This window comes from Periplaneta americana, chromosome 9 (genome assembly GCF_040183065.1).
Source record: "Periplaneta americana isolate PAMFEO1 chromosome 9, P.americana_PAMFEO1_priV1, whole genome shotgun sequence".
Taxonomy (NCBI): domain Eukaryota; kingdom Metazoa; phylum Arthropoda; class Insecta; order Blattodea; family Blattidae; genus Periplaneta; species Periplaneta americana.
The window spans coordinates 86,706,204-86,722,258 of record NC_091125.1 but is presented as its reverse complement, the minus strand read 5'-3'; the positions used below and the strand labels follow the sequence as shown (position 1 = coordinate 86,722,258).

General features: G+C 36.7%; 1 protein-coding gene across 2 annotated transcripts in view; it reads left to right on the top strand.

The window, feature by feature from the left end:
• LOC138706195 (multiple inositol polyphosphate phosphatase 1-like) overlaps positions 1-16,055 on the top strand; it is a 31,941-nt gene that overhangs the window by 13,386 nt on the left and 2,500 nt on the right. For both annotated transcript variants that reach the window (XM_069835216.1, XM_069835217.1), the window contains exons 3-9: positions 151-282; positions 1,785-1,963; positions 3,285-3,404; positions 4,165-4,315; positions 5,349-5,449; positions 8,942-9,051; positions 12,313-12,516. In XM_069835216.1, the coding sequence (XP_069691317.1) occupies positions 151-282; positions 1,785-1,963; positions 3,285-3,404; positions 4,165-4,315; positions 5,349-5,449; positions 8,942-9,051; positions 12,313-12,516 (997 nt within the window). The remainder of the gene's footprint in view (positions 1-150; positions 283-1,784; positions 1,964-3,284; positions 3,405-4,164; positions 4,316-5,348; positions 5,450-8,941; positions 9,052-12,312; positions 12,517-16,055) is intronic.

Genomic DNA, 16,055 nt, shown 5'->3' with positions numbered 1-16,055 from the left:
CTTAACAGCAAAGAAAATACTTCCTTCAGCACAGATAGGAAAGATTTTGATATTAGTCAAATTACTCCAAATCTCCGTCGAGAAATTCCCTGTATATGATAACATTGATAACATAGTAGTGTGTTCATAATTCCTTTTAATTTTCTACAGAATGTGAACCGCAGCAGTTTTGGCTGATATCCCGCCATGGAACAAGATATCCTCCATCAGATGGTATTGCAAGTTTGCAGACACTTTCAAATCTCAGAGACAACATAATCCAGAATCACGAAATAGCAAAAAGTAAGTGTAACAAGTATAAATATGAACATTTCTGAAATATTTTTAGCTACTTCAAATTTACCCTGAGATAACTCAGATAGATGACGGCTGCTCATTAGAAGTGAAGGGTATCTCAGATTAGTTATGAACGCAACAAATAAAGGAAACGTTTCTAGCATGCACCCATGCTTTCTCTTTTCCCTCTCACTCCATTATTACTAAACTATCATGCCACAGTGTTGCCTTGGTAGCTCATTTGGCAAACTACGATGTCTGCGGACCCGGGTTCGAATCCCAGTGATGGCGGAGGTATATTTGCTGTGGGCAAAGCCAAGGTTTCTGATACTTTTCTTGGGGTTCTGCACTCCCCCCCCCCCATCATTTCATCGTCACTCTTCATTGCAATATTCATTATCATTTCAATAGCATTAACGAAAGTAGTGTCTGTGACTGGTATATAGACATCAGCATGAGGAGGTCATAACACACTTTCGGGAAGATGGAAGGCACTGCAGTTGGACTCCATCAGAACCGTAAAGACTTGCAAGCTGAATCGACTGAGGGCATCAATCGAGTCATAATATCTACAGGCGCGCAACCGTTCAGACTTCACACAACATTCCTACGAGAGGAGCTCGAGCGGTAAGACATAGTAAACCCATTACAGGCTAACCTTCGGGTCCCTCCTTCGTGACAAAGAGAGATCGTGCCACGGATCTACATAGTTTAAAAGTAAACTAAATGCATAAATAAATAAATAAATAAAAATAAGTTAAATAAAATATATGTGCTGTATCAGAGATACACCGGCACGTAATGTACGTCACTCAGTTTTAGGAATGAAACTACAGTTTTGTTATTTGAATGTTTTATTTCGACTTCTTCACGAAACCGCTGGGATAAGTGAAATTGTGGAGTACGTGTTTCTTGACGTTAACATTTATCGCTCTGTCAACATCCAGACCCCTCGGTGACTTGCTCGCCATCTCGTCCACATCCACTGGTACGTTTATTACGATTCCATAGCTACTAATTTCATGTCTAAGATAGTGAACCTGCAAAATCGGCAATCGTGGTGAAATCAATCGTTCACAGATTGCATGTAACAAAGTCAAATTCAAAGGATACCGTACCGGTACTCTGGATACTTGAAGCTATAAGATTGTGGCAGTAAGAGCAATTTACCGAAGCTGCTAACCATGGGCACGTGTACACAGACAGAATTTGACCACATCCCGAAACAGATGCCAATTCTCGGTGCAGTGCGGGGAAAGCGTATCCACGTAGAAAAGAAGATAATTGCCATTTTATGTTAGAGCTGTGGCAGTATCACTAGGTTGTTTTCAGATAAAAAAACACACACAGTATATAGTGTGTGTATGTGTAATTCATGAAGTATACATGGGGAGTGTATAGATATACGCTTACATTGAATACATACAAAATAATTAAGCAGAATGTATTTTGAAATCACTTTTTGACTTTGTTTTTTTTCATTGATGCATGCACTAAGTTCATTTCAGGAGGTAGACTGTGTGAAGAAGACTTAGAAAATCTAAAGGAATGGACATTGCAAGTGTTAACGACTTTAACAAGCGACCTGACAGTCCAGGGATACAACGACCTCCACAAAATGGCACAGCGTTATAAGGAAAGGTTCCCAACTCTCTTAAACCATTCTTACAGCAAGGACCTTTTTGAGGTGAGGAGCTATCTCACTATGGTTACAAATTTTAAGTTACTTTTCTGAAAACAAAATGATTTTAAAAGTGTTTACTGAATGCACCAGATTATTTTGTTGTGCAAAGTTACCGGTAGGTCTATAGTGAGTTCATATTCAGATTTGTTCCTTATTTTTTTGGTTATTTAAATACGCTTTATCAACTGCGAAGTTATTTCCTGTCGATGGAATTGGTGATAGCAAGATGATGTTTGGCGAGATAAGACCGAGGATTCGCCATAGATTACCTGTCACATATTCAGAATTAAACCGACAATCATCGTTGGGTTTTTCTGGCCTTTAATCCTACGTTGGGTTTGAACCCGCATACCAGGGCTGCAACGGCCAACATTGTTATCATAAGACTATCGAGGACGATGTTCTACTCGCGATTTATTTTAAGATCGTAAGACTATAAACTTCAAAAATTTATGAATAATCTATGTGGTCCACTGAAATAACTAAGCCACTTTTCGTTTATTTTTGTTTTTTGGTCCCATTCCCTATCTCATAAGATGAACTATCTTTCTAGTAAATCAGAATGGCAGTCTGCATTGTAACATGGTAACTTAAACTAAATGAGATGCATATTAATGATGTCTTAGCAGCAGTGTATTAAAGTTAGGAAATGCTCTCCTGAAAAATTTAAGAAAAGTGACTTAGCTTGTTCTTTCAGTAGACCCTTATGTATACCTATTAATTAATTAATAATTGAAGACTTCTCCGGGAAATGGATGGAAGTGCCAAGAGCTAAAATGTTCAAGAAAATGAAAAAACTAAAAATACTGAGACTTTTTACATTTTTGCTTCAAAGTTAACTAGATTGATAGTCCTAAGACTTGTCTACCTATTTCATGCTATAAGTGATGACAAATTGAATTATAATCACTATTTGTGGCACTTTCATCATTTTCCCCGGGAAGTCTTTAATTATTGAAAGCCCAAGTTCCTCTGGTGAGACGTACGTCGCACACCTCTAACGCCGGCTCTGAAAGAAGTAAGTTTATATAGCCTGGTTAGTCTGTTGCCTGCGGTCACAGCGATCGGATGTCACGCATGCGATATAGCGTTGTGTTTCCAGTACAGTTAAGCTGTACTGCATTTCTTTTACCGACCGCTCGCCCTTATCTCTACTCCGGACTCTCCCCACTATTCCTATTACTTCCCCTTTTTCGCGTCGCTGAGCTGTCAGGACAAAATAATCGGGCTGTAAAAGGATAGCAATAAAGAAATGCAATGTTTACTACGAATTTCAGGCAGTTTTTAAAGATGTAAATTGATCATTTTTATTTAATCGTTTCAGTTCAGGTTTGCAAACTCACAGAGAACAACGGCCAGTGGCTTTGCATTTGTAGACGGCTTGTTTGGGACCAGCACCAGAGTGAATTTGCCCGAGCCTCTGGACGATGATCAACTTATTAAGGTTAGAAAACATAGAGATACTGCATGTTAAACAGTCCCTGCGGTGGCTGTGTATCCCGATCAGGCCTGAAATAACACTTGTAAGGGACAAGTTCGCACTTCGAGTTTTCTCAGAATTCTTACGTCTCCCTAATACAGACATCAATGCCATTCCGTCAGATTTCCATTCCATTGTTATTTAATAGCATACCCCAATCGCCGGCTGGCATAGCGCAGAACGAGGTGATCTAGGGATGAGAGAACGCTAGTACTCAGTGAATCTAAGCAAAGTCAGCTGATGTTGGTTTGGAAAGCACCTAGGTGGCGGATTAGCATAACAGATCAGCAATGGTCGTAGTGCGTCACAATGACCTCAAAATAACAAAGCAAAAGGTTAAAACAAAAACATAAATAACAGAACTATGCTATTTTACTGTATGCTATAGCTATATTTTTAAGAGCGATAGGCCTGATTTCCTAGCATGGATTTCTTTGAAAGGCAAATAATTTCAGGAGTTTCCATGTTATACAGTAGATTAATTGTATGTAAAATAACTTTGTTTCCTAATGAGAGGGCTTTAACAAAATGTTTAAGCCGTCTACTACAAATGTTAAGTTTACATAGCCCTCAGCTTTCATATCACCGGAATACTATACGAGTGCACCTCACTCATGAATGAGTTCTTCACAGTGTAGTATTTTGCCGATCATAAAATTTACATGAATACATTCTTTATACGAAAGTCTTTGTACTTGAAACAGATAACTCACTTTTGTTACAGCCTTATGATACGTGTCAGAAATGGAAGCGCGAAGTAGATGAAAACCCGGACACAGTGAAGGAGATGTACGATTTTCAAGATGGCGACATAATGGCAAGTCTTCTGCAGAATGTGTCCCTGAGGTTGGGATTTAATACAACAATCACTATTGGTATATCACCCGTAAATACAATACTATTTTATTGTTCCTTTTAAATTCTGTAATGTATTCCATAAGTAGAAGAGAGATTAAAAAAAATCTTTCTAACTTAAAAATTCAAATAGAAGCAAAACATATAACATAAATTAATTATGAATGAAATACAATTTTTCAATCCATACATCCATCTACACTCCTTCTTCCTTTCTTTCTCATCCTCCTCCTCCTCCTCCTCCTCCTCCTCCTCCTCATCATCATCATCATCATCATCATCATCATCACCATCATCATCAATATCAACATCATCTTCATCATCGAAATTTGCTTAGAAAATTTAAAACATGTAAATTAGTTGTTTCGCGACAACCAAATCGACATCACCACCACCACCACCACCACCACTATATTGAATACCGTACTGCAATAGCCAACGCCGAGATAACAATAAAAGTGTTCAGAAAACTTCAAAAGTTTCAGTTGAAACATGTAAAGGGATTGCTTTGCTAGCACCAAATCATCATCATCACCACCATCACCACCACCACCACCACCACCACCACCACCACCACCACCACCACCACCACCACCACCACCACCACCACCACCACCACCACCACCGTCGTCGTTATATTTTAACCCAATATTATTATAATAAAAGTATAAATACAGTAGATATAGGTATTGGCTATTAAAACAAAAATTGAATGTACCAAAGTTTGTTTATTCGTTATATACTGAAGCAATGTGAGCATATGCAAGTAGTTATAATACCGAAAAAAAAATGTGTGGATGTCATCGTCGAAAGAATACTTTAAAAAACAATGTGCGGATGTCATCGTCGAAAGAATAGCTACTTTAAAAACCAATGTGTGGATGTCATCGTCGAAAGAATACTTTAAAAAACAATGTGCGGATGTCATCGTCGAAAGAATACTTTAAAATCTGAAACTTGTATCATTTTTTTCAGTTCAGTTATAGGCCTATATCTTCGACATATTCAAAACTACAGTTGTGCACACATGAAACATTTTTTTTTCTTTTTCAGATAACGTAAATGCAATGTACGATGGTTGCCGATTTGACAAGGCATGGCATGTACAGGAAATATCACCGTGGTGTGCCATGTTTTCTGAAGAGGAGCTAAAAGTGAGTTGTTTCGCTATTCATAAACAATAGTTTAAAATGTGTTACATTCTTTTAAGGAACCTGCTGTAATATAGCAATAGACCTATCACAATATAGTCAATAAAATGTTTATTTATTTTCTGTTAATTTGTATTCAGTCCAAGTAGCAGATCAAAATATATGAATTCTTTGCGCGAGCAAAAGTTTAAGACCCTCCTGGCAAAAACAATGTATTGAGAGTTGACAAATTTTACTGTACTTAGAATATTACTGATTAAATATCGACTATCATTGATGGTGTCAAGATAAACTTTTTAAGACCTTGACCATCTCTCTATCAGTAATTTGTCAGTTAATTTCTGTGATTTTTATATTTTTGCTTTTTCTTTTACTTGATAATACTCATTTAAAGGGGTTTAAAAAATTCTGACTTATCTGAATAGGGCTTAAAATATTGTCAGAGGTCCGTGGCTTTTCTCAAATGAGAGGAAATCAAATCATAAAAATGTTATGGAAACCACACAGAAAAAACTGTTTCCTTTTTCTCATTCAAAATTATTTGATCACTTTTCACCTTTTTCCACTCAATATTTTCTAGCACCTCCTTTTGCTTCATAGCAGGTTTTCACCCTGGCAGACATAGAATCTACTCGTACTATGTTTTTACAATCTCAACCCATACTACAGCTATCTCATTTTTAATTCTATCAAGTTCGGTACTAGTTTTTTGCGGACCATTAACTCTAGCCTACCCTTTACATGTTCAATTACATTCATATCTGGTGATCTTGCAGGCTAGGGAAGAAGAGGATCTTTGTTTTCGAAAAACCACCTAAGGCTACCCCCTCAACTTGTCATAGAGCACGTTGTCTTGATGGAACCACCAGATCTTACACCATTCCAAGATCTTCCTCTTTGATGGCAGCATATAATTATTCACAACAGCTTTTTATTTTTCGGTGTTTATGTTCCCATTCACGAAGCAAAGTTCCCCGTCTCTCTAAATATTCTGCAGTCCATACCGTAAATGATACACCTCCCTTCTGGAGACTGGAAGCCAGGTAGTCAGGTTTATGCCCTTCTGGCGTCGAACTCTAGCGCCGAACACTTATGCTTTTTCCTTCTTATGCAGCCTCATTATTCGCCACTTATTATCTTCACCAACACTAATCAAACTTCAGATGTACACAAACAGTTGTTCTTCCTCTGACACATATGGTCAATTGAGATGTACTGGCTGATAATACATAGATATACATACATATCATCCAGAACCTCAAACTCTGAAAATTCTCTTCATTATAGTTCAAATACAACTGATGCCTCTTGATTAAGTTCTGGGATACACTTGAAGTTCAACCTGTATAATCCTAGCTATTGTAGCCTAATAATGTATTTTAATTATTCATCTACTTTATGCAAATTATTTTCATACACTGTCCTCTTCAATATTCTCCACAGATAAAATTCGCACGAATTTAAATCAGGCCATCTCGAAGGCCACAAGCCTCTGCTGATTATGTTTTATTACCAAACACATCTCTTATTGCATTCAGTGAACTTTGCTGCCTTTCTAACTTACTCTTACAATTTCCTGCAGCTTTATCCTTCACATAGCAGTCGTAAATAAATGAACGTTCTTCGAAATTGAATCGCTTATTTCAGAAACCTGTCAGGCGCCAAGTTAGCCAATTGTGGTAAAATAAAAAAAAAAACTGTCTAGCATCAGACTAAATGGTTTGGTAGTAGTTTTAATATTTTTTTCTGAAAGTAGTACATATTTCAATACTTTTTATCTAAGGAAATTCTAAGGAAATAGCTGTAAAAATACGAAAAAGTTTTTCACTTCACTGGTTTCTGCAATAAACGAGTGGTGCAAACGTATTTTATGGCACAATTCTCGAATTGTTTAGGATTTTGTTATAAAACTCATATTTTTAAAGGAAATGTGTAATGTCTTTAGGGGTAGTATTTTCAAGCAATAACTGACAAATTCTCCCTAATCTGTTATGTAAAATACCATGGATTTTCATAAACACATTCTTGCAAACGTGTTTCAGTACACCACCAGTCCTTAAATTATAATTGTAAGAATGAGATCTTTTAAAAGTACCTTCATTAACATTTTCATTGCCAACTCTTGCTCTGGACCTTGTTCTTTTACGTATACGCTTAACTTCAGTAACCTCAACCAAAGTCTGAATATAGGTATCTTGAGAGTTTTTATTTCCAAGAGAATGAAAATACCTTCATGTTTCATTTATCACTTCCTCATTAATGTTAAAATAACATTTCGCATTGCACTTACAAGTGAGAATGTCGGGCTTGGTTTTCTGAGGTACTTCCCTGCCAGAATAAGAAACATAGTCTTTTCCTTTTACCCTTGCATTGCGAATAGTACTGTATTACGTTTATAAGCGTTTTCGTTTACCACTCCTCGTTTCCATTTAGGTACAAGTTCGTTTTCCGAACTTTGAGACATTTCACTACGATATAGGGCTACTGTTATTAGTAAAAAACCACTACGCTAACCACAAAACACTTTTCCAATCAGTTGGCCACAAAACTATGAACATGACATGTACCCGAAGTTTTACTGCAAAAACAAGTCAAGCGCTGTCGCTTGACTGGTTTCTGACCTAAACACGAAATTCAACGTAATGCTTGGCCATTACAGGAGGACGGCATTTGACTGTTTGCAGGGCTAAAATGCACGTATAGCCTCATAGAACATTATGGCGCCTTTAACTCATTTTTTTCTTGTTTTGGCATTCGACTGGTTTCTGAAATAAGCGATTCAATTATGGAATAGTTTTACAACTTAAAACAATCGAAATTACATGTTAAAAATACATTTTAAAACTGTTTAAAATCGCAGGATCATAAATACACGTTTGTTAAAGAAGTGGTTCCCTCTTCCCTACAGAAAAATCAGAATGAAAGGGAAATTTTGTTTTCCTGTGTACATAACTATAGTAGAATTAAACCTACTTTAGACTTCTGACAGCTCGCTAGCCGCGTGGCTTACGGGTCTGCTGTCATAGCAACGTTGCCAACTTGGTGCTACTGCTAGGATCCGGTTAGTTAGTTAAGTGTGAAATATTCGATAATGTGGCAACATTGCCCGCAAACTTGGACGAAGAGAGCAGGGGATGTGAAACGGAGATTGGCTACTTCCAAGGTTAATCTTGGCTGCCATGATAATAACCCTGACCCACGTGGTTAGTGTCCATAAGCAACGAGGCTAGCGAGCTGTCAGAAATCTGAAGTAACGTTAATTCTACTACATCTACATAGCGCTATAGCCCGTTGTCTCAACGACGATGATTCATCACCTAACACAATACAGGACATCTCCTTGTAATGGCCAAACATCCATGTTCATGACAGTAGCTTTCCCGAACCGTTAAAACTTTAACCATTAAGGAAACCAAGATAGGCTTTCTGTGTACAAATTGCAATAAATATAGTATGGATTTAGGGTATCTTAAAATGTATAAACTACTGTTGCAGGTAATGGAGTACAGAGAGGATCTGTTGTATTACTATTACGCAGGTTACGGCATGGACTTGAACAAACAGGTGGGCTGTCCGCCTGTTAAGGACTTCTTAGATCGCTTCAGGTACGGCCAACTAATATGCTATGAAAAGACTGGAAAAAACCTAAAGTTTTCATAATTTTTATAAAAGTATCGGTAAGTTTTTCAGATTATAAAATAAGCATTCAATCACTGTATTCGCTAATTGGTTTCCTAATTTTCAAGTCACATACACAGGGTGATTCAAGAAGATTCAACAGCATTTCAGGAATCGAATTTTATGGACTATTTTCAGCACTAATTGTCACGTGAACATGGGTCATACTTTCCAATATTTAAAATTGTTACAGAATCATCGGCCAACTCGGGCGGTAGCGTCTTTGCTTGTTGAACTGGAGCTTATCTCGGGTGTGAATTCAATTCCCGTTTGGGCTGATTACCTGGTTGGATTGTGTCCGAGGTTTTCTCCAAATATATGGAGAATGTCAGGTAACACCATGGTGAATACTTGGCCTCATCTCGCAAAATATAATTTCGTTATCATCATCTATGGACGCTAAATAAATAGCCTAATATTTGATACAGTGCCGTTAAATGGTGGACTAAAAAAACTACAACTGTTTGAAAATAAAGAACATGAGAAGTGTCATGAGCAGAACAAAAGGAAATTAATTACAAATACAGGCAAAATATTTTACAAACCATTTGAAGACAAAGTTGGATGAAAACTTCATGTCAACGGTATGTGATATTGAGATAATCCCAGTATTACGTGGACATCAAGCATTCTTTTCTCTGTGGCGGTCAACTTTCAAAGCAAATTTTCGCAAGACTTCGATCGTTCATTTTTTCCTTCTTTTTTCGTATCGTGCTTCAGGCATGTGATAGTATTCATGCTAAGCCACTAGATGATAGCATTCGCTCCTTTTGCACTGAAAGTGCGTTTTTTCCCCGTTTGGTCTTCATTTGTTAATGAAAAAGTTTTTTTTTTCTACTTAAGACACGAGAGTGAATCGTTCGCGTTTTCTACATGCTATGTGAAGGCATGCGCACTGTTTTTTTACTTGGTTATTTAAAGATGCTGTATCAACTACTAGTTCATTTAGCGTCGATGTGATTGGTGATAGCGAGATGAGGCCGAGGATTCGCCATAAATTACCTAATATTTGCCTTACTGTTGAGGAAAGCCTCGGAAAAACCCCAACCAGGTAATCAGACAAAGCGATAATCGAACCCACACTCGAGCGCAACTCCGGATCGGCTGACAAGCGACTCAGCCGACTGAACTACGCAGGTGGCTGCGCATTGTAAAGTTTATTCAAAGTTACAACCATTGTTCACAGTGCGACGTAATATATTTTTACAAATTGATCAATCATACAGTTGAAAATCGAGCCACGTTTATTAACTTTTTTCCTTCACATATTCCCTAAAGAATCATCCCGAATCACTCTGTTTACGCTTAGCCTCAATTATCTTCGTTGCATTATATCATGAAAGGAAGGTAAAGATATCAACAATAAAATCAGTAAGCACAAAAGCACAGACAATTAATAAGGACAAATTAAATGAACTAGTGACTTACTGGAGGGAGGCTCTGGGACGCCTTGTTCCTCAGTCCTCTTAGAAATAATTTTATTTTTATTCGTTTTCTCGGCATATCAGGTAAGCACATGTTCTTATTCTGTATTATTTGTCATTTTAAATCCCAGCATTTTTATTTGGCATTTTGATTTGCATGACTGACTTTTCTATAACTAAGTTTCACTGTCTCTAAATTAATTCTACTAAAATATAGTGATATTAAAATTTTATGAATTTTTTAACACTTCACTTCTGACTTGCGGCCCAGAACTCTGCAATTACTTCAGCCATTAGCTAGATATATTTAACTTTACTATCAGAGAAATAAATAAACATTAAATTTGTTAAATATTACAAATATCTATACATTGAACTTGTAATGAAAATTACGGGAAAATGGCTAAACGGATTTTAATTAATGACCCCTCATTTTGAAGCTTGACATTCAAATGCGGAAAAATAGTAGTTTTCAATGAAATGTGAATTTCCCCACATAATTTTCCTATTTTCCAAAATCCACCTTTCGTCAGTTTTGATAATTAATGGCTTTTCAGAGTAAAACAAAACAGACACACTACAATAAGCAATATTACACGAAGGGCATGACCTGTAGGATTTCTGACATATTTAGAGTTCAGATGGCTCAGATTCTTTGACATCATAATGCCAATATATCGATCTTCCTTTGCGTAATTTTTAATAACGTTTATTGGTTATTAAAAACTTCAAGATTTACAGGTCTGATTCTCTGGTGTGCATTGGATATTAAAAACTACAAAACTTGGAACAGATGCATTACAGATAACGCCAGTTATATCTCCTAAAAAAAAAAGGTCAACGGAAGTAGCAGTTCCATAAATAAAATTATCGATACCTACTGTTTGAATAATTGAGAACCAAAGTTTGTTTGTTTACATATCATTATGGCGGGAATTTAAACACTACAAGGTCCAGGGAAAATATTTGCGTAAAAAACTATAATGAATAATGACAAAGTTTGGAGGAGGCAGTGACATTACGTATTACTGAAATATATAAAAAATGAATTCATTTTATTAAATTGGCTATATTAGAATAACAATCGATAATATACTCTTTCCAGATAAGAATATGAATCGATATTATCAAATAGGCTGGCGCTACCTATAATGCATCTAAGCCCAAAACTTAAGAATGTTTGATGACATTGTTATAATTAAAAATGTAATATTATTATCTAATGCCATGATGTATTTGTCAATAACGATGCACATTAATGCTATTATTGATGGTATGAACACATGAAAGTGAACGTAGTAAATCTCAGTGAACTACTACTCATCTCTCTTTCTGGCTACAATGTTGCAAGTTGGTTGCATCGATCAGTGGCTTCAAATTAGTGGTCTTTTAATTAAATTTACACGAAAACCGTCAACGCTATTGAAATACGACAGAGGAATGGTTCGTTGTTATATTTTCTATCGATATAGACAAAAATCACGATTCTACTCCAAATAGTTACCGAATAAGAGAGGTTAAACATTTGAAAAAAAAAAAACTTTTTTTCTGAGAAAATTATGGACTTTCCACCAATATGATATTACACTTTTTTGTTACATATAACATGAGCTATTCGCTCTGAAAATCTGCAAGGTTATTTCATTTACACTCTGTATATAGTATTACGCAAGGAGTAAAATGTCTATCCTGATTACAGAAAGATAATCTTCTACCCACTCGTACAAAATTGTATATTGAATACTGCTTACTTCATTTTTTCAGCCAAATCGAAAATGGTTCACCACAACCAGCAGGAGTGTTCTACTTCACACACTCTGAGATGTTGCAGATGATACTGCTGCCTCTCGGCATTGCCCAGGATGAGGAGCCACTAACCCATTCAAACTATGAACAAATGAGAAATCGACTGTGGAAAACATCCTACATCACTCCCTTCGCCATAAATCTAGCAGTCGTTTTGTTCAGGTTTGTGTCGTGAACAAAAATTAAGGATGTGCTAGTGAACTGCTCTTTATTTAGTTGTTTATTATTATTTTCAACTACAGCATAACTTTTCAGAATCTGTGATAAAATGGAAAAAGGACAGAGTAAAAATCACGAGAGAAACTAATTCATTAAGAAAATGTACTAAACAATTGCACTTTTCATCATAAATATCACTGAATCTACTTGGGATTTCACTCTGACTGTTTTACATTTAGAACCATCAGCTGACTAAGCTAATGAAGTTATGGTTGAGACTGAAACTCTAAATATTGAAAATTATTATTTTAAATAGTTAATAATTTTATCAAAACCAATACATACTTTTTATTTCGAGAATAAATTCACTATACAATTTTGAAAACTCCACCTCTCTCACTAACCCTTAACTTAACATACTGCAAGTGTTTGTCTTTAGTTATTGGTGAGCAGTTAAATGGTGAAAGACAAGCCGCGGCGGTATAAGTTCTCGCATTGTGAATTGAATATATAACACATTTTTAGTAAGAAGACATTTGAAAATTATGTTGAACATAAACTCTTGCGCAGAATGTTTTATACTGTAGGCCTACATCTAGGCTAGTTTGAGTTGCGCAAAATATTTTATACTGTACATCTCATCTGAGCTGGACATTATTAAACATTGTGCCATCCCTTCACTTTGCGCAAAATGTTTTAAACTGTACATCTCATCTGAGCTGGACATTATTAAGCATTGTGCCATCCCTTCACTTTGCGCAAAATGTTTTAAACTGTACATCTCATCTGAGCTGGACATTATTAAGCATTGTGCCATCCCTTCACTTTGCGCAAAATGTTTTAAACTGTACATCTCATCTGAGCTGGACATTATTAAGCATTGTGCCATCCCTTCACTTTGCGCAAAATGTTTTAAACTGTACATCTCATCTGAGCTGAACATTATTAAACATTGTGCCATCCCTTCACTTTGCGCAAAATATTTTATACTGTACATCTCATCTGAGATGGACATTATTAAGCATTGTGCCATCCCTTCACTTTGCGCAAAATGTTTTAAACTGTACATCTCATCTGAGTTGGACATTATTAAGCATTGTGCCATCCCTTCACTTTGCGCAAAATGTTTTAAACTGTACATCTCATCTGAGCTGGACATTATTAAGCATTGTGCCATCCCTTCACTTTGCGCAAAATGTTTTAAACTGTACATCTCATCTGAGCTGGACATTATTAAGCATTGTGCCATCCCTTCACTTTGCGCAAAATGTTTTAAACTGTACATCTCATCTGAGCTGGACATTATTAAGCATTGTGCCATCCCTTCACTTTGCGCAAAATGTTTTAAACTGTACATCTCATCTGAGCTGAACATTATTAAACATTGTGCCATCCCTTCACTTTGCGCAAAATATTTTATACTGTACATCTCATCTGAGCTGGACATTATTAAGCATTGTGCCATCCCTTCACTTTGCGCAAAATGTTTTAAACTGTACATCTCATCTGAGTTGGACATTATTAAGCATTGTGCCATCCCTTCACTTTGCGCAAAATGTTTTAAACTGTACATCTCATCTGAGCTGGACATTATTAAGCATTGTGCCATCCCTTCACTTTGTGCAAAATGTTTTAAACTGTACATCTCATCTGAGCTGGACATTATTATGCATTGTGCCATCCCTTCACTTTGCGCAAAATGTTTTAAACTGTACATCTCATCTGAGCTGGACATTATTAAGCATTGTGCCATCCCTTCACTTTGCGCAAAATGTTTTAAACTGTACATCTCATCTGAGCTGGACATTATTAAGCATTGTGCCATCTCTTCACTTTGTGCAAAATGTTTTAAACTGTACATCTCATCTGAGCTTGACATTATTAAGCATCCTGCCATCTCTTCACTTTGCACAAAATGTTTTAAACTGTACATCTAATCTGGGCTGGACAATATTAAGCATTGTGCCGTCCCTTCACTGAACACGAAAAATATTTCTCCTCCCATTTAACGCACATTTTCAAATCTACTTAGTACGCCTCTGGCTACTACGCACACACAGAGAGAACTCGTACCGGCGCGGCGTGACTTCCTTCCTCCATTCAACTACCCAACGGTATAAAAAAAAAGACAAGCGCCTGTGTTCAGTTTGTTAAGGGTAAGTAAGAGGGGTAGAGTTCGTACATCGAGAGAGGAAATTCCATCCCTGCCATAGGAGAAATCAAAGCAGTAAGACTTCCTCTCCAAACCAGCAGACTTTCTTCATACGAGAAATCGAAAAACCTGACTGTAATGTTTTGAAAGAAAGTACATGAAGTGCTGTGATAGAAGTATCTGATAGCGGACAAGTGTATCAGTCAGGGCGGATTTACCCGCTCTGTATCAGTATAGATCACACAACTTTCTCCGATGTTATTCTCCCCGTACACGGCACAATGTTTCGAGCTAGATTACCTCCGCTGTCTTTTCTCCTCTAATAAACTCAAGCAGAAGAATATGTCGGAAGTGTTCGTTTCTTTTCACTTGACATTTCTGTTTCTTTAGCCCAGAAATAGCACAATTTTTTTTCAAATCCGCAAAATTCAAGTCGCGTTTACAAACACAATAAATATCAGCAGTTACTGCTACATCCCTGGGAAGCAATTCGTAGCACGCCTTATTTATCCCACCAGACGCATAACATCACCATCTGTGGATGGACACTAACTTTTGTACGGAGTGTTGTGTGTTAAAATAACAGAACCATTTTCTGTACACCATACAAATTAAACTTTCAATCAAGCTCATGTCCGATATCCTGGCTCAACGAATATAGTAGCTAACGTATAGTAACTAACCTGAACTGACAATTGACCGAATCAAGCTTGGGAAAAGAGCAGTAGGGAAAATGAAGAAAAAACGTTTTCTAGTTAATCACGATGCATGACTGATTCCAAATTCACGATAATAAATATACTAATCATATCGTAAGGGTAGTCTAATGGTTACTATGCTTATCATTGAATGTGAAGTCCTCGGGTTTAAATCTGGTCAAGGTGATAACATAGCTTCCTTTGGAAGGGAAATAAAACTAGGAGACATATATTGATGATTTCAGGCAAGTGAAAGAACTTTGCTTGTAAACGAGGAGTCTCGAGGCAAAATTTAATAGCCATTCATCGGTCCCGATGACATTCAACTCTGAAGATACCGCAATGAGCCTATGTGAGTGACCTGTGGGTTTGTCTCACGCTCAACCTGTAATCCATCCACTTTAGACAGTGTGACCAAAGTTTGCTAGTAACTACTAGATCGTTATTGTTTTTCATTCATAGCTAACAAAACTGTCACTTTTGTTTTTTATCGGGTCTTTAACGAATCTGTGTAAAGGCTGGTTCACAATAAACCGGGAACGGAAACGACAACGAGAACGGGAATATTGTTAAAATAAATGTACATTACATTTATACATTTATTTTAACAATATTTCCGTTCTCGTTGTCGTTTCCGTTCCCAGTTTATTGTGAACCAGCCTTAATTACGCGATTATTTAACATCGATGGAA